General features: G+C 41.2%; 1 protein-coding gene across 18 annotated transcripts in view; it reads right to left on the bottom strand.

The window, feature by feature from the left end:
• Nucleotides 1–19,603, bottom strand: part of cask (calcium/calmodulin dependent serine protein kinase) — a 127,199-nt gene that overhangs the window by 17,456 nt on the left and 90,140 nt on the right. For 7 of the 18 annotated variants that reach the window (XM_023950886.1, XM_023950887.1, XM_023950900.1 and 4 more), the window contains exons 9-17: nucleotides 19,104–19,187; nucleotides 18,923–19,022; nucleotides 18,717–18,734; nucleotides 17,969–18,090; nucleotides 11,533–11,610; nucleotides 8,149–8,196; nucleotides 6,571–6,651; nucleotides 3,171–3,359; nucleotides 2,989–3,067 (exon numbers count right to left, since the gene is read on the bottom strand). In XM_023950886.1, coding sequence (XP_023806654.1) covers nucleotides 2,989–3,067; nucleotides 3,171–3,359; nucleotides 6,571–6,651; nucleotides 8,149–8,196; nucleotides 11,533–11,610; nucleotides 17,969–18,090; nucleotides 18,717–18,734; nucleotides 18,923–19,022; nucleotides 19,104–19,187 — 799 coding nt within the window. The remainder of the gene's footprint in view (nucleotides 1–2,988; nucleotides 3,068–3,170; nucleotides 3,360–6,570; nucleotides 6,652–8,148; nucleotides 8,197–11,532; nucleotides 11,611–17,968; nucleotides 18,091–18,716; nucleotides 18,735–18,922; nucleotides 19,023–19,103; nucleotides 19,188–19,603) is intronic. The other 11 variants (XM_023950901.1, XM_023950898.1, XM_023950896.1 and 8 more) reach the window with 3 other exon arrangements.

The following is a 19,603-nucleotide window of genomic DNA, read 5'->3' on the forward strand; positions in this document are numbered from 1 at the left end:
GCAGGATAAACGAAGTCAGGGTTAATTAACAGGATGTCGCTACAACAAAGAATCCGAAACAAAGAAGCTGCCACTGTGATGTAAAACAAAAACAAAAAAAGAGGGAAAAAAGTAGGGGTGTGCATTGGCAAGAGTCTGGCGATACGATAAGTATCCCAATATTGTGCCGGAACACATTTGTTCTCTCTTTTTTAAAAAAAAATTATGACTTAGGAAAAACTCTACTTGAATTTCAATGCATCTTTCATTGTAATAAAATTGTCAAATTCAGTTTAGTTAAAAATCAAAATGTTAAGCAATGCAACTGTATCACATATATAAGTTGCTCTTACCCAGGCAACTCATAGTGCTTTTATTTTGGTAACCTAAAATATAGAAAGGGAACAGTCAGCCTTATCTGATTTCCACCACAAAATATATTTCAGTATATGAAAAAACAAAGAATGAATGTGCTTTAACCAATAGGGTTGTAAAAGCATAATTGGGGTAATAAAGCACTTTTTATTTTCAATATTGCTTAACCCTTGTGCTATCTTAGATGACCCCACCCTCACATTGACGTGTTGCATTCAAAAACTTTTTTCTTTGCTTTCAAAAACTTTTTTTGCGTTTGCAAAAAAGGTTTTCGCATGTGTTGTGTGTCATCTCACTTTTTTCCTATCTTTGATTTTGCTGAGTTAAGTTTCAGTTTGACATGACAAAGCTGCCAACAAACAACCCGCTGATTGGTCCAGATTCTAAAAAAACGCATGCGAAAAGATGTGTTTTGCAAACGCAAACAAAGTTTTTAAAAGCAAAGAAAAAAGTTTTTGAATGCAAAAAAAAATTGAAAGCAAAATAAAAAATAATTTAAAAGCAAATATTTAATATTTTCATTTGCAACTTAGAAAGTTTTGTATGCAATGTGGTGGCCGAAATATCACTCCATAAGAAAGTTCCTTTAATGTGACAAAGATGCTTTGTTTACATATCTGCACCGCACCGCTGCAGCCACGCTTTCGCACGCCGAAGTAAACTACCGCCGATTGCCACGATGTTGGCCTTTTTCAGAGCCTTGTACACATCACCCTGATCCATCAGGTCGCTGAACTAGAATCTATTGCTGGGAGGTTCTGCAGAACTTTGGCATTAGCCTATTAGCTGCTGTGCAGCTGCAGTACTTCACTCGTTCTTATCAGAGTCCGCTAAAAAGCACAGCAATCCGAGTTTTTATATGTTGCTGGCAGCAACATTGCGCAGAGTTTCAGTTCGGTACCCATCCCAAAGAGAAAATAAGTAGTTCATGTCTCATAACAACAAAAAAAGCTGCTTCGGGCCGAGGTCTTCCTGTTTTGTGCATAGTTGAGCTGCTCAAAGAGGCTCCGTGTGCTCTGCTGCCAACTAGCGGTCGGAGGTTGAAGTGGAAAACAAGCATCAGACACTGAAGGACACTCAGAAATAATTAAATAAATATCGTTCTGACAGCATTTTGAATCGATACAAGTATCGCCAAATGAACTATCGCGATATATTGCTGAATCGATTTTTTCTAACACCCCTAGAAAAAAAGTTTAGTATGTTTATCTCACACATTATTCATAAAGAAACCCTGAGAATATTTGCTTATTGAAGATTTGCATTCAATTCAATTCAATTCTGTTTATTAATTAAACACCAGTTTACAATAAAGATTTTCTTGAAGTGCTACAAAGCAAAAGAGATAAAAAAAAAGTATTCAGTAAAGAAGTTGCGGAAAAACACCCAGTGCTTCCTAACATTCAGGAAACAAATAGATTTTGGGATGAAGCTATTTCTGTTACTTTAAAAAGTGGGAGCCAGATAGCATGAAAAGGAAGTGGGAGGAGTTAAAACATCTTCAAGCACAGCCTTGACCTTTCTCCACACCTCCTCTTGTCCCTAAATGTGAGTGTGGTGGGAGGAATTTGAGGTCTGTTTCTTGTCCTAAAGCAACCCTCAGCAGTCTTCCACAGTAGGAAGACAAAAGACGTGTCACCTATATGTCTTCTTTAACCATTACCTTAGTGAAAATGGAAGGTTATAGGTCTAGAATTGAGGACAAGTATTCAGTCTGGAAATTATGGAACTATGAGCTCTTTGAGATAAGATGTAATTCTGTTTAAAGCTTTATATGTTAGTAAAAGATTCAATGTTCTGCTTTTATCAGGCATCACTGAAGAGAAACTAACACTGGTGGAATCTGATCTTCTGCCAGTTTTCATTCAAACTCTGGCTGTGACATTTTGGACCAGATAAAGGTTTTGAGAGAAGTTTAGGAGCAGCCTGAAAGTAAAGATTCACAGCAATCTCATCTTGAAGCCACAAGTCCATGAACTTATTTCTCTGTGTTATTCTGAGATACTCTTGATTTCAAAAATATAATTTTAGGTGAGAATTAAAAGTCAAGTCCTTATCAATAATGATTTCAATGTTTCGCACAGCAGAACTGAGAACAAATCAATGCCATCCAGTGAGATTATAGCATTACAGACTAAATGAATGAAGATTTCTGGTCCAAAAAGCACAATCACTGTTTAGAAAAAGCAAATTATAAGCAATTTCAAGTCTTTGACTCTATAAAAACATGCCTTAATTATTGCAGACCGTGAAACATCTTCTGGTTTAACGGATGAGTACAGCTGAAGTATAGCTATGGGAAAGTATGCTGTACAGCCTAATAATGTTACCTCATGGAAGAATATTTGGAATATTTGGACCGAGCACAGAGCCCTGTGGAACACCATGATTTTCATAAAAAAAGGGGAATCAGAGTAATATGACTACCTGCTAAAATTTTAAACAAACTAAAAAAATGACCATAAAATGCTTTTCTTAAAATGCTTTCTAGGTTTTAAAAATGTTTTCTCCTTAAATCATTTTAACGGTAGAAAGTCGATGCCTCCTCCATAAGGTTTACAGCAAAAGATCAGGCTTATGCTCCTCATTCAAAAATAATCAGCTTCATCAGGTGTATGTCTGGGGAACCTTTACCTTGCCTGTGTATCATTCCACCGTACATTATCCTCGCCACAATGCAGTGGTTCAACTCGTTCAACTTCAGAGTGATTCCCTGAAAAAAACAAAGCCCTTCAGAGCTGCAGTGTGAGCTAAAGCCGAACAAACGTTTCAGAAGTTCGGCTTCTCAAAGTTGTGCTGCTTTTTCTACGATGTACCATGGGCTCATCTGTGTTTTTCTGAAACTGGACCAGGCGGACTCTGGTGACGTTTTCCAGGTCCAGGTCTCCATTGGCGCTCTCCGGAGAGTCTCCATTCAGGTAGGGCGAGGCAGGTGGGGGGGTCACTCGTAGGGCTTCATCACTGTAAACCTCGTGGGCGACCACGTCATGGGCTTGCAGCAAGGCCTGTGGTGACACGAAAACAAAGCCAATGGAGAAAATCTGTGCACATCACGGAAACAAAAGACCTGGAAGCCATGTGGAAATATTGTCTTTAACCATTGATGTTTGAATTTATTTTCCTGCCATAAAAAATAGTGACTTATATGTTTGCCTTTGAGTAGATGCTAAATTAAGGTAATTATTGAGCTGAAGGGGTTTGATGCACCAACAAGCATCAACAGGGTTAAGTTTAAGTAGATATAAAGATGAAACTGCTCCAATGTCAGCTTTTAATGTCCCACTCTGTTTTAAATATGAACTGCTCACAGCTTTTCTGTGACCTGTGTTTTATTTTGAAGGATTTCCAAAGGAAACCTTTGTTTTTCTTTGGATTATCTCACTGTTTCTCTGTCACACTGAGGAGACCTGAAATCCACGTTCAACTGTCAGGGTTTGGTCTGTATCCGAATCATTTGGATCTACTCAGCCCCCAATAGAGTGGGACAAAAAGTATTTAGTCAGCCACCAGTAGTGCAAGTTGCACCAGTTGTGCAAGTTGTACCTGACTAAACAAATAAAATAAAAAAAACAGTGTCGTTTTTCTAGGACATAGTTTCTGGAGAGCAGCAGGAGCTCATCCCTGCATGGGATGTACCACCGGACCATAACTGAAGTGGCTGATGGGAACTCCTACCAATGGCTAGAAAGGGCTGGCCTACAGGACAGCACCGAACCGCTCATCCTGGCAGCTCAGTAACAAGCCCTGAGCACCAGAGCAATAGAGGCTCAGATCTACCACACCAGACAAGACCCAAGGTGTAGGCTGTGTAAAGAGGCGCCTGAAACAATCCAGCACATAACTGCAGGATGTAAGATGCTGGCAGGTAAAGCATACATGGAGCGCCACAATCAAGTGGCTGGAATAATATACAGGAACATGTGTGCAGAATATGAACTGGAAACCCCAAGGTCAAAATGGGAAACACCTCCAAAGGTCGTAGAGAATGAGGGGGCAAAGATCCTGTGGGACTTCCAGATCCAGACTGATAGAATGGTGATGGCGAACCAACCAGACATTGTAGTGGTGGATAAAGAACAGAGGAAAGCCGTTGTGGTGGGAAGTGATGGGAACATCAGGAAGAAGGAACATGAAAAACTGGTACCAGGGACTCAGAGAAGAACTGGAGAAAGCCTGGAAAGTGAAGGTGACAGTGGTGCCTGTGGTAATTGGAGCACTCGGGGCAGTAACCCCCAAGCTGGAGGAGTGGCTACAACAGATACCTGGAAAGACCTAAGACCTCTCAGTCCAGAAAAGTGCAGGACCCTCAAGCTCCCAGGCCTCTGGTAGAGGACCCGAGCTTGGAGGAGAAACCACCCGCGGAGGGTGAGAGGGGCGTTTTTTATTTAATAAAAATCTATTTATATTTAATTTTATTTAATATATATATATATATAAACTGGGCATCCCTGCACTTAGATCCTTCTCAGTAAGGAAATACTCCTAAAAAAAAAAGATGAAACCCCAGGGGTGTCCACAGGAAAGAGGGATCCTCTCCCAGGACGGACAGGCGATGTAACCGAACTCTCAGAGAAAGAAGAATTAGCTTATACAACTACATGTTTGAATATTGTAGCAGATAGGCTTCATCCAGATGGAACTGGGGGACGGCTTTGGGCGCAGGATGAGTCTGAGGCGAGGTCCACACGACCAAGTACAAGAGCACAACAAGCCAACTGTGCTCTATAAACATAAAATGTTCAAAATGTGTGGATTATTTATTGGAAATAGTTATACTCAATGTGTTGAAGCCACAAGGAGAAACTCCACCATCAAGCTACGTTCACATCGCCCTTGGCAACGCGAGTTCCAGCGACCATTTTATATGAAAATGTGCGTAAATGCATGTTTTTGGCTTTCACGTTTAAAACTCTGGAATTTATGTGTAGCGATGCACGTTTAAGACCCTTTTTAGGCTCTACATCAGTGTTTTTCAACCTTTTTTGAGCCACGGCACACTTTAACCTTGACAAAAATCCCGCGGCACACCAGCATCCAAAAAAATAGATAAAAAAAAAAAAAGAAAAAGCTCAGTCTGTATTGATCTACAGCCGCTCCGCAACCTCACATGCATTTTTGTGATAATTGTTGCAGAAAACCCTGGAAGCTGCAGCTGTTTTTTCTAAAAGATGTATTAAAAATTAAGTCAAAAGATTCAAAAACTGTATGATGTGTGTTCGTTGTTTTAAGACGTTAAGAGGAGAGACTCATTGTTTTTATTTTGTTCACTTGTTCCAGTCTGACACCAGATTCTGTGGAAAGCTACACCGCTAAAGACGAGCTTTAGCTGGTATTTTTGTTAGAACAGAGACTTTTTTGCGCTAAATCGAAACAAGGAAGTGAATACTTTAACCACTTCTGATTGGTCAGACTGATGACATGTGATTAAGCCTTCAAGAATGATTGGTGGAGACAGTTAAAGGGGCGGGACTTTTCCTTACACACTTATAGCTGCAGCTAAATCGCGCTATCCCGTTATTCTTATCAAAATATCTTTAATACAATCATATAAACACAAAGAAAAAATAATTTTATGATATTTCATATTCTTAACTTCTCAGTGTTTTATCAGGGCCTGTTTGGATGAACAAAGAGCTGATTTCCTGGAGATGATAATTGCTTTTAGATCAGTTAATGAGGGCAATTTCTCACGGCACACTTGACCATCTCCCACGGCACACTAGTGTGCCGCGGCACACTGGTTGAAAAACACTGCTCTACATACAAAACATGCAGCCGTTTAACCACGCTGAAAGTTAAACCAGGTCGAACTTTGACCAATCAGGGACTCCGATTTTGTAGTGACATATGAATGCATGCCTTTTAATTCACAGAAGAGATAACTATTTGAAAATTGATCATGGAGAAGAAATTAATAATGCGGTTTGTGCTCAGCTGGTTCTTCCAGGGCAAGTCCTCCTGAGAATGAGCAGGTCGCTCATCAGAAGAGAAAGCTGGACGTATTAAAATGATGGGGCCAGTGCAGGGAAGCTGTAAATAGGCCCAGAGCAAATGTTAGCAATGCAGAAAATAACGTTTCCCCTTTATTTAGCTCCAGACCTTAAGCAGAGAAAAAGAAATAAATAAAAAGGATGGTGGGTGGGTTGAGTGAGCCTATTTCTAAACAGGAAAAACCAGAGGTTCAAAACGTCCGCAGTGAGGGGGTTTCTGACTCACCATGAAGTGCGGCTGGGTCAAAATCCGCCTGAGCTCCTTAGCTTCGTGGTTCTCTGGGTAGCAGGAGATCTCTTCCAGCACCTGATGACATTAAAGGGAGAAGTTTGGTTTTAATGGCTGATGGCTAAAGCCCGCCCACACCTTTATAACCATCAGTATCTGCTGGATCCCAGAGAGTGCATGCAGAGCAACTCATCAACCTCTGCGTGCGACTCCAGGGTCCAAGTATGAGACGACGCTTGGACCACACGAAGAAAGTCCTGGTCCCTTCCCATGAACCTGCCTGATGTGATTTAGCTCGATGTCAGCTGCAGTTATGTTGCACCTGACTGGTAAATGTAGCATGGTGGAGGTGAGACCTCATTCGTAGAAATGCTGAGGGTTTTAGAGAGTATCTGCACTTCCTCGTAGTCATCATGTATAAACCACAATGACCAGAGACACCAGTTTCTTACATGTCAAGGAAATGCCACAAAACAACACAACAGACCATCTGTGACTGTTTCATACTTTATTTAGATACAACTGCAGGTCAACTTGCTTGACAAAAAAACCCAGGAAAACCTCAAAAAGTCACAAGGGTTCAGTCATCTTCCTCTTGAGTTGGATTCTTGAATTTATAGTGGCAGGTACATTTATACCACCAAGATATGTCCATCTGGTTAACAACCATTTTCTTGATTTGGTGGCAAATTTAGATGGCTTCCACGCATGAAGTGTACTTTGGTAAGAGGTCAGTTTAGCCATCAGCTGGTGATCAATGAGTGGAATTTTTGGAGTTTCTTTTTCCACAGGAGTGTCTGAAAGTGACATGGGCATCGAGAATCCAGAGTGCTGCAATGATTCAGCCTAAGCCACTGAACAGCTGAAGTCAGCTGAAGAAGCTGTTCACTATCCCATAAACCAAAGCTGCGAACATCAGACCCAGTCATAATTAAGGGGAATTTTTTTAAAAGCTATGTAAAGTCGGAAGCCAGCATTTTGGTGGAGTAATCATCACCAAACCCCTTTTCCTAAAGATCTGGTGAATACGATTGTATCCCCAGTACAGTTATGAAAATAAAAGCCAGCCACAAACTTTCCTCTGAATTAAACTGGAAGTTCATTTTTGTAGCAAAGTAGTAGATTTAAACATCAATCCGAATGTGGACTGACTTGCTTCAGCAATAATCTGCTTGATGAAATCCAACCGAGGTGTGCAGACGTGCTCATGCACAGCTCTCTCATGTTCCTGATTCTGCATTTCAGTCTGGACTTTGGGAAACTTGGAAAGACTAGAGTTTACATAAGACCGAGGTGTAGTTCCTTTATTGTAAACCTTTTTATTTGTCACTTTCTGGATGGTGGGGACCTCCTGGGAGACGTAAAAGCCATAGTTTGAAGGGGCGTTCCACCCATCTCTCTGCTACCTTCAGCCTTTATGGTGTGGATTCAGATCTAGTTCATTAAAGCTAAAGAACACAGACCAGAGGTTGACAGAACCTCCACCTTCAGGCGCTCAAAGCCACAACTCTCCAGCCTCCTGATGCTCTGCTTAGCTGCGATTGTGAACACAGCAGCAGTGTGAGGAGCTCTTACACATTCCAGATGCATCAAAGCGTCACTCGCTCCATCTCGGAAGGAATTCTTAAGCAGAAGAAGACACAAAAATAAGGATTACAGGAGGTTTCTCACTTTAAATGTCATAACCTCTGCCCAAACTCTGCAACGCCGTCCGAGGGTTAGATTATTTCCCGCAGCCAAAGCAACAACGTGTTTCTAAAGACAAATGTGAGTGACAGAAAAGCTGAGAAGGTTCTTCCTTAAAAATGTGGGGAAAGACTTTTAATCAAGCCAGAAAAAAGTTAAAAATGGAAACCCCCTCCTAAAGACAGAGCAGGAGACGCAGCCAGAGCGGTTAAAGCATCCCAGCTGGAGAGCATGAGCAGAGGAGGAGGAGGAAGAAGCACGACCATGAATGAACTGCAAAAAAGAAAAAAAAACACAACCGTGTCTGATAACAGAAGAACCTAAGTAGTCAGTGCACAGCAGCAGTTAGCGGCCGGCGCTTCTTAAATACAGCAAACTGAAGATCTGAAGCAGCATTTCCATATGACAATAAGGTAGGGACCTTTTGGGAGTCAGAGGATGTTTTGGAGGTTATATAAATGCACAAGCTTAAAATGCAAAGATAGAGCGCTTCGCTTTTGTCTCTTTTCTAAAGAGAGATGGGTGGAATATTATCACAATCTAAACAGCAGCTTCATTAGAATTCTGCATCTCCCAGCTAAGCTGTGGAGCAAACTGTCGTCTGGAAGGTCTAAAAGAGAAATGCTCCACCCTAACAGACCTCCGAACAAACTCCAACCATGAGGGGAGAAAACCTCTGTACACAGGATTAACTATGAGCAGATATGATTGAACTTTTTTTAAATTCATAAATAAATAATATTTTTGTTCATGCGTCATCCATGCCATCGCCTCTGGTTCATATCAAAATAGAGTTTGTGAGGGAGGCGTTTTCAGGAAAGTATTTCAAACTCAACTAACATAATGGAAGGCCAACAGTTCATCAACGTAGTTTGATTTAAATTATATGTGAAGCAAATTTATAATTGCATTTGTTAGCCTATCAAGCTTAATCTTTTTTTTGTTTTTGCTTGAATTAATTAATTACTTATTTAAATTGTAATTAATTTTTTAGCATCACAGCTGAGCACTCTTTGCAAAAATATTTAATTTTTTAAAAATTTTAAAGTAACAGCTGGACAATCCCTGTGGTCACATGACTTGTTGGGGGTTTTTGTGGGCTAAAACAAAGGCCTTTTTTTTTTTAGCTTTGAAGATATGATGACATTAAACCCCTGGACTCAAACTAAAATCCTTAACGTCACTAAAAATAGTCGACCATGATTATTGCCCGAGTTACAACTGCCCATGAATCTGTACGACGTGTCGCAAATGTACAGCATAAAATATCAAGATCATTGATCACTGATCAGTGACACTAATGTTCATGCACATTTTTTTCCACAGACAGGCGGTAGTTGTAGAAAACACGTATACAACATACAAGGTAAGTAAGTAGGTATGACGCAGGCGTCTGTAGAAGGAGACTGCTCGTGCCTTTCAAGTGTGTGCTCCCTGCGTGCAGCCAGACTGTTAGGATTTAGGATCTTAGACAGAGTGTAGTTTGTGTTGGCGTCCTACAGGCACTTACAAATCACGTGCACACCCCTTGCGTGCAGCATTCGTCAGTAAGGAGGTACGCGCACACAGGAGGTACGCGCACCTCACTAACGACTATAGAGTGTGGCGTAAGGGGACGCTTCAGCAGCATCATCTGTACATCATAAGTGCTTGTAACTTCCACTATTATAATCATAATAAAAAAATGCTTAATCAATTATTGAAGATGGTCTAAATGAATGATTTCTAATTATATTACTTCACTTGCTCCAAAAATTGATTCAGGATTTTTCCTAATGATATATAATTTGCACATATTTCTAACTTTTAATGCTTGATCAATATATGCTATGAAGATTGCTGAAACAGTGTTATGTTTATTTTTTCTGATAGTGTTAGTTTTAATCATAGTCATAATTTTTCTAATGAATACAATCTGCATTTATTTTAGATAACTGATCTGCATTTGCTTTGTTGATTTCTAAAATAGTTATGTCTATTTTTACATAATAAGTAATTCATCATTGTCATGTTTGTCATATTGAGACTTCAGGATTCTTAAGTCTGTCTGATAGAAGTTAGGAACCGGATTATGATAAATTATGAAATACAAATGGTAGTAGAACAGGGGTGGGATTATATAAGTTTGTTTCCTTCCACTCCCTTTCAAGCAATCTTTAATTTAATGTCTAATTATCCTAAGTTTGATACATCTTTGTATGAATGTATAACTGATTATTGAATAGTTTTGTGCACTATTCTTATCTGATTGCTTGAAAAAACCATTTCACATCAAATCAAATTATCTTACCACACACCGGACAATGGTACGTTCCGTTTTCTTTTCGTTCCTCTTCTACGACCCTCCACACAACCCGATTTGTCAAGTGGAAGGACAGAAGAACCCAAAGCTATGAGATCTTTACCTTTCAAAATAAAAGTTACTGCAGTGGAATGCTTAAAAAGGACATCTATCTGAGATGCACACGCAGTAAAACTCTGCTTTGGTTATTAGAGCGGTTAGTCTTCCTCAACAAGCTGCGATGTGCCTCCCTTTAACTGCCAGCATCTGCACCTCATCCCCCTCGGCTGATTTAAGTGGGAGGCTTGAATGTTTTATACAAAGATCTGTGTTAATTAGCGAGCTTCTCTTTGACTTGACGCAGAGCTTTGTAAAAACGGAGTTTAAATGTTTTCCACTGCCTCCGCCGCTCTGGGATTTACATCGCCCACTCCTTCGCTGTTCACACTTTAATTGCTCCCTAAACAAAAGACGCAGCGCAAACACAACAGCCTCCCGTGTTAGTCGCCTGCACGCACGAACACATCCGCTCGCGCTGCACGCAAGCGATCCTAACTGTCTGGCAGGCGTTGCAGCGCGCCATGCAAAAGGCCACAGCAGTGTTTGAGGCGAGTCAATGGTGGCCGGCAGTAGACCTTTGTGGAAGGAATCAGGAGCAGCTTTAACAGCCCGCAGATCTGCTGGTTGTTACACCCAGCAGGCTCTGTAATGAGCACACGGATGGGATCTTCATAAAAACTGCTCTGCTGAAGCGAGAAGATGTGATCCTGAAGGAGAGCAACTTCTACTGAGCAGTGGTTTTTCCCATAGTGACAAAAGTTTTACTCAAAATTTTAAAAACTCTGGTTGTGTCTTAAACCACAGATCCCCCCCAAAGAGGGCAGAAGGGTTAATGCAGCTGGAAAAGTGAGGAAACAGCGTTTTCAGGAAGCAGTCAGCTCATCAGACCCTCCTCCTAAACGTGTGTGGATGCAGAGCGTCCGCTCAGTCACCTCTTTGGCTCTTTGTACTGCATCGCTGGGAGGGGTTCGGATCTGCGGGGAGGACTTGGTGTTGATCTTGTCGTAGAGCTGAAAGGAGGAAAGAAAGGAGTCAACAACCTGGTTATCGACCACCAGCTTTACGCTCCAGCCGCCCAGTGACACCAAGCCGCTGATGGCAGCGCTTCAGTGAGTCCACAGTTAAAAAATGACCGTTGGTGGAAGTCTGACTTTTACAGAAATTATATTATATTTTTACTGTCTTTGCTTCACTTCAATCCATGAAAATGCCAAATTCTTAATGAACTCTGTAGAGCTTTTAGACACAAGAGGCTGGTTTCTAAAAAATGAGGAAAATGTTTGAATTGAAATGAGCAGGTTTTGATCTGGAACAATGTTCCTCTGACTAGACCACTTTAACACCACAAATGCATCATAAACTCCAGATGATTTTAGAGCTCAATTAAAAAGTCATTTTAAGACCCACTCAAATGAAACCGGAGTTCTTAATAAGTTCTCGTGGCATTTTTCTGATAATGGAGGACATATTTAAAGAAAAATAAGCTCAAAATTACATTTCTGAGTGTTTCTTTATTCAAACTGCTGTGAAACAGAACATGAAAAATTGTGGTTATTGAAATTGAGTTTGTCTGTGACGTTGAAAAAACACTGGGCGCGCAACCAGCTCCCTGCTCTGCTTAAACAGAGAGGTCCCACCAATGGGGAGGGAAGGGGGCGGTCCTGCCCACGACTCAGAAAGGTTAAATTTCTAAAGAACTCCTGCTGCTCTGCAGAAACGACATCTTAAAAACGACACAGGTTTTTAGATTTTAGCTAAAGACGGAATAAAAAAAATCTCTAAAAAATTGTTTAGTAAATGTTTTTTAAAGCTTTGATCTGTGCTTCATTTCCCACTGACAGTAGGGTGGCAGATGCAGGAGAAGAGTTTCCTTAAGCCGACTCTTCAGTGCATCAGGTCTGGTTCCAGGTGTGAGAAGCCTGACGCTGCTTTGGAGTGGAAAGAAACTCAAAGGAAAGCAGCAGCTGCAGCTTAGATAACTGCTGCACTCTGCAGCTTCTGTGATCATCCCACCTCAATTTGCCCTGCTGTTCAGCTCTGAGAGCACGGGGAAACGTGCACACGTGCACACGTGCACGCACGGCAGACAGACAAACAGAGGCTTGTGTCCGGCGGTTCAATGAGAGCCCGCTCTCCTCTGTCCTCGCTCTGACAGCAGCCGCTCTGTTAAAGATGATGCTCCACATTCATGGTCAAAACACGCTCGACCACAAGAAGGATTCCAGAAACAACCAGAATCATTAGGAAAAATGTCATCTACACCCTTTTCTGTCTTAAATGATTAAAACATTATGAGTTGACAGGAAAAAAAAGCCATAAACAGGAAACATCTCATTATAAACTCCAATAAAAAAAATGTCTTCATCAAAAACTAGGCAAAGATTTACAGAAATGCAAAACTTATTGGAATATTAAATATTTACAGATTACACAGAAGCTGTCTGGCAGGAATACGACCTTTTGCTGATGACGCTTTAATCTGAAAAATGTAAAGCATGCTTAAATCAACGATGGTCTTTAACAGAAATCTACTTTCTCACATCATCGTGATGGATGTCACCTTCAAAGGAAGACAGTTCACGAGCTTTTACTGTATTAGAAAAGGAAACCACAAAGGAAACATCACAGAGCAGTCATCCCCTCTCTTGAAGACAAAGCTGCTTAGATGTTCAGTTTTCTAGCTGAAACTTCCACTGGCATGAATGGAATCTCAGGAGTGTGGAGTAAAAATGTGGATCCACAGCTGAGAGGCTGAAACACGTTCTGTGTTGAATCTCACTCGTCCCAGGACGAACCTTGTGGTCACATGACTTGTTGGTGTTTTGTAAGCTAAACCAAAAGATGTATTTTTTTTAGTTTGATAATGAATGATACGGTGGAATCAAACCCTAATCTCCAAAAATGGACAAATAAGAGAAATAACACACAGGTGAAACATAAAAAAACAAAAACAAGAAAGGAGCCGACTGTCTGAGAACTATCTGATATTAAAAAATTTCTACTTTTGAGAAAATTAGATGTCCGACATGAAACAAAAAGATGAAATTCATAAAACCTCCAATGAAGTTGTCTTAGATGTGAGCTTTAATCCCAGATTCACAGAATTATTCATGTGTTTGTTGGATCAATTGTATAAGACAACTGGACTGAGTGAGTGTGACGTCACCCAGAGAAAACGGTCAATTTCCGGTTCCAATGAAATGAAGTCAATTCAGTTGCTATTCATTCACAAAACGAACACAGTCATGTTGGAACCAGGTGACTTCTTTTATTGAGACATCTGATTGGTCAGCACTACAACTTGGAACATCAGAGGGGGAGGGGGCACTCTGTCTAGTTCCCACATACCTGTTGCAAAGAATTGGGATGGGGGGGGGGGGGTTGCCACAAGAACCAGAATCCATCATCCCAAAATGAACACATTGTGTTAAAAAACACAAGAAATGTCATGGAAATAAAAATGGATGCCACAATGTTCTGTTTTGTTTTTTTCCTTTTTGCTTTTTTTCTCCAGGGCAGAGAAAAAGGCAGTAAAAAGGCAGAGAATCCCTGCTTTGGGGAAAACATCCTCAAACCCTCCACTGCAACAAGTCAGCTACATAACACGCCCCACGCGTGTAGCAGAGCCCAACAGACATAGACAGGATCAGCAATGACTAGTCTCTCTGTGTCACTGTGGAGAGCAACATTCAGTGAAGAACAGGAGTGTTGTCAGCTCCGGCTGTCTATGATAACAAACAAAAAGCCATCAAAAAGCTGACACAGCATCTACTGAGGCGTGCAGACTAAAAAATGACAAATGAGGGTTTGGAACTACAAACCCTGAGGAGGGGTTACGTCTAACATCTCATTTTAAGAAGCCTCTTTTTATTTTCTGTTGGGGTTTGTAGATCTGAACACATCTCTGAAGCGTTCAACAAGCTCTTATTTTGAAACTCCAGACAGAAATGTTGATTTCTAATGACTAACAAGGGAAAGTGCGTGTTGTTTCCTGTTTCCTTCGCCTCTTTCCCTGGTGCTTTAGGGTAAAATACTAAGCATGTGTTCGGTTCCCGCGCCTCATAAACAGCCTAAACATGCATGCTGGCTGTCTTCAAATGCCAATACCAGGAGTTAGCACAGGAAGAAGACTCACTCACCCCACAGATAGCAAGCATTTGTCAGACAAACACCAACCGAGCGCTAACCACTGCTCCACCGCTCCATCAGCTCTGCGTGGTAAACACCTCTGAGCTCTGCGGAGGCAGCTGCGAGCGACGGAGGCTGCAGCCTGCGAGTGGCACCGACAACAGACACCATTGTTTCCTGGGAGGCTCAGCTCCGCTCCGCTCCTCCTCTCAGACATCAGCAGGGGGGTGACAGCAAGGCTGAGCTGGAGACGTTTGCAGCCGCAGGCTGATGGTGACAACGCTGCACACAAACGCGGTACATCAACGTGCTCAGCCGGCAGCAATCCAGTGAACCTTCAACAGAACTCACACTGCGGGCCTCATCCTGTTACAGACGCTGCAGCTCATCCACACTTCTACTGCTCAGCCAGCAAGGCAGGAGTTCTCCCACTAGAATGAACACATCTTCCTGCTTAAACTGCCAGAGATGCTGAATGACCCTCACAGCAGAGCGCAGGGTGTAGCCGACCCCTCCATCTAAGGGTCAGACGGCCTCACACGCTTACAGGGGATGACTGCGTGACGGGTATCATCTGCCACGAGGAGCTGATCCCATGCTGGACAGCTCTACCATTTCTAGTAGAATTAGCTCTACTTCATCGTGATGAAATTTTTTTCAAATGTCAAACTGAACACATCTGTGCAAGATACAGGAGGCAACTGATTGACAAGGTAAATAGCCAATAAGGACACAGAACTCTGTGGGCTGCGGAAAAAAGAAAGGGCTTGCTAAACTGCACTGAAAAAACCCAAAGAACAGCAAGACTGTGAAAGATGAAACCCGATACAGTGAGGGACACGGCACGCTTTTTTCCATCTGCCCCTGATTCACAACAATTTGAGTAAAGAAATTAAGAAATGTAATTTTGAGCTTAATTTTATTTCTATATGTCCTCCAAGAACATCTTTAACCCTCGTATTATCCTTAAATATTACTAACACATTTCACCCTTGGGGTCATTTTGACCCCAGGGATATTTGCCTCCTGAAAATGATTCACATACAATAATTAACCAAGTTTTTTGTGTAAGGCACATTGTTTATTTGTTGAATACATAAATAGACCTTGATAATGAAACAGATCAGTGAGGTGACCGGTTCTCTAGCGCCACCATCAGAAAAAACTTTAAATTGGAAAGTTTTAATACAAATTTTATCAAATTTACTGACAACATTGATGACAACAAGAGTTTGTACCCTATTGGTTTTGGTGATGATATGACCTTTGCTGTAGTGCAACCATCAGGTCAAACTTTCAGTTTTAGAGTTAGTGCATCTTGAATATCTTTCATCCAAATCTTTTCTAATTTTGGGTGCACATTCATGACTCTCTCAGAATGAAGCATATTGACTGATGTTTGTGACCCCCCCCCCCTTTCCTCCTATAAACATATTTATTTACCTATTTATCTCCTTTTTTTGTAACATATGTGTGGTTGGTCACTATAAAGTCTCCCTCACCTCTCCTCTTTTGTTTACCGGGCTTGGGACCGGCAGGTGTGAGTATCGTAGGTCAATCAGACACACACCTTCATGTGCGAGAAAGTTCTCATGAGAATATTGTTTCCCCCTTCCTTAATATCACGTTAGCACCAAAAATGGAAAATTATGGTCCCTCTACTCACTTCAACAACAAGGTAGACGTGCTCTAAGAGTTTTCCGCCAGACATACAGTCAGTTATGTTGAAGATAAAGTCATTAGTCGAGCTCTTCATATAACCACCAATTGAAAATATTTTACTTGAATGGTAAAAAAAAGGCATGTACTTATATTGTGCTTCCTACCTTCCTTGAAGGCCAAAGCCCTTTACAGTCACAAACCCATTCACACACACATTCACACACTGGTGGCGGCTCCGCTGTGTAGTTACAAATACTTGAGCGGGATCAACTCACAAGTCTATGTTGGCTTCCTCATTTTGGCTGGAGTCAAGTCAAGTTGTTTCTCAGAAGTCAAGTTGTTTCCCACATAGCCACACAACGAGAAGTATCAAAGTTCTCGTGGGAATAGCTGTTTTCCCCACCCCCCCGTTATGTATCAACTCAAAAGTATCAACTCTGGACCTGCAGGTGTGGGGATGTTAGGTCACACACACAGACAGACACAAGTTTTACCAAGCTAACTAAGCCTGGGGTCAAACTGACCCCAAAGGAGCACCAAAGTATGCAATATGTGTTTAGCACATTGAAAAATATATCATGATAATTCTTTGCTTATCAGTTGTCCCCATCAAATTAGGAAAAGTCATGAAATACGAAGTAAAAGCAAAAAAGTCAACTATTATTTTTTGAATGACGAACATTGAATTGGGGTCAAATTAACCCCAAGGATAATAGGAGGGTTAAAACACCAAAAACCCAGGTTTTCATCAGAGTGGATCTCTAAAGTTTTTCTCAAACTACAGAATAAAAAGATGCGAGTAAAAATAAAAATTAAAAATTATAAATAATTTTATTTCTGACAAAAAAAATTCAATCTATGGCCACAGTTGTTTTGATTTTTGAATGAGTTTTTTCTAAAGTTTTTCACAAAATTTGAAAGTAATAAACCTATAATGTAAAGTAAAGATGATTTAGCATTTTATTTATTTATTTATTTTTGAAAGACAAACTTCTTTTCAAAAATCATTTGCAGGGTGTAATCTGCACATTTTTGCAAAGCATAAAAAGTGGAGGTAGATGGATGCAGCAGGCGGGGGCATCAGCTCGACCACGGCAGATAAGAGACCCCCCACTTCGCAAAGCAAGTCAGAAATTTATGGTATATTTAAATAATAAAGATGCAGGGAGGAAGACATGGATCCGTTTCAGACAGATCATAAATCAAACTTTGAAAGTGTAAACCAACCAAAAAATAAAAAATAAACAGAATTTAAAAACTAACCCCACTTAGACATCAGCTTCAAGAGTGAAATATATTTAAAATGAATTTTATGATTGATTTGTTAAGGGTCTATTTTTTGATTCTACTACACATATTTTCAAGATCAAACAGGTCTAAAGTACTCCAAAAGTTTTAAAGGAAAATCTACAAAGTCCCTGCAAAAAAGCAGCTCTGTTTGGACCTCAGACCCAAAAACACAGACAGAGCTGTGCAGACACTGTGGGTGGATGTGTCTCTGCATGGAGTAAACAGTTTCTCCACTAAGCAAAGACTCCTCCATCCTGCTGCTCTTTGCTGCCGGTGTGAGACACTTACATCCAGCAGAGTGTGCAGATGCTGGTCCTGGAAAACGCTGTGCAGAAAGTCCAGATCCTTCTCGCTGCAGTCAGTCAGCGCGTGGATCTCCTCTAAACTGTCCAACACCTGAGACACGGCACCTGCAAGACACATGAACGGGCACGCCTAGAGTCAAACCTCAATCCGTGCACTAAACACAAATACAACAATATAAAAAAACCTTTTAAGACCAGGACTCATTCAAACTTCTAAAAGTGCTCCTTTTCTGTCTGTAACGCATATGGGTGGCTCAGTAAGTGCTCGAAAGTCAGTGAAAGAAATTGGGTTGGGAAAGTCTCAAACAAAAAATATGATTTCCATTTAAGTTGTGCTGCAACAGAAGCTTAGGGGTGGAATGCCTGTGTCCTTCACAATCAAAGTGGTGGAAGGAGTGAAGATCCTGATAATTTAGTGGGACTGCTTTATTCCTGTCTGTCAATTATTATCTGGCTGATAGGAGCAAAAACAAATCACCTCTAAAACCAAAATACTAAAGATTTTTGACAAAGCACTAAAAGAACTTTTTTTAAACAAGAATCTGACGTTCAGCCGGAGCAGCTTGACCAGAAATCAAATGTGCAAACAAAAAAAGACTCACAAACTGTCAAAGAGCCCAGTCAGTAAATGACAGGATTGGGTTTTAGAAAGCTTTTCAGAAACCTTCTAACAAAGAAAAGAAAAGCAAACCTTGGAGGCAACCACACAGGAAGAACAATCAGATACCTACGTTCTGCTGCTAGAAGTCCTAGCAGGCGGGAAGCATTAACAGAAACAGACAATAAAAACCATCAATGAGTCAAAGCCGATGATATTTATGTGACTGTTTGCCAAACGACACACAAACACATTGACGAACAGAACAGACAGGCGTGGGCCTCTTCCTCACAAATACTCTGGAAAGGTTTGTGGTTGAAATGAAACGGGGCGCGGCACCTGAAGAGGAGGGGTCCTCCGAGAAGTCGTGGAGCTCCTCTGGAGGATCTCCATAGAAGGAGTTAAACTTGTGGCTGGACACTGCGGCCAGCACAGCCCCCTGGAAGATCATCAACAACGGTGGGCGTCAGTTCTTCACACCTACCGACAAGCGGCTGTAAGGCGGCTCAGACTGACTGACCTTGAGCTTCCGCCTGGCGTTGAACTTCCTCAGCTGCTCCACAGTCTCCGGCAGGTGGATTTTGTAGGCGTAGCGGTCCCTCTCCTTCAAAAAACAAACAGGCTTAAAGGTGATTTGACTGTTTATGTAAAGAGGAAAAACAGAGAAATGTACCAACAATGAAAACAGTAAAGACACAGTCTGGAGGAAAACAGATTCAACAGCTTCATTAAAACCCGCCACAGGCCACACTGAAGCCCAGATTCTGGGAAAGTCGGATAACACGGAATAGACTGAAAAACAAACCAAAACAATGAAATCACTCCAATCTCAAGAGGCCTCTGAGGGTCTGTGCTCTCCTGTTCTAGGATGGCCATTTCCTCACACCTCCAGAGAGCCCAACTTTATTATCCAGGCAAAAAGTTTACTCACAAGTCAAAACATGGCTTTTCCAAAAACAGAAACCGATTTTAGACTCCTGTCATATTGAAGACCATCCTAGGCTTTTTCCTTCAGCAAAG

This window comes from Oryzias latipes, chromosome 21, assembly GCF_002234675.1.
Source record: "Oryzias latipes chromosome 21, ASM223467v1".
NCBI classification, from domain to species: Eukaryota; Metazoa; Chordata; class Actinopteri; order Beloniformes; family Adrianichthyidae; genus Oryzias; species Oryzias latipes.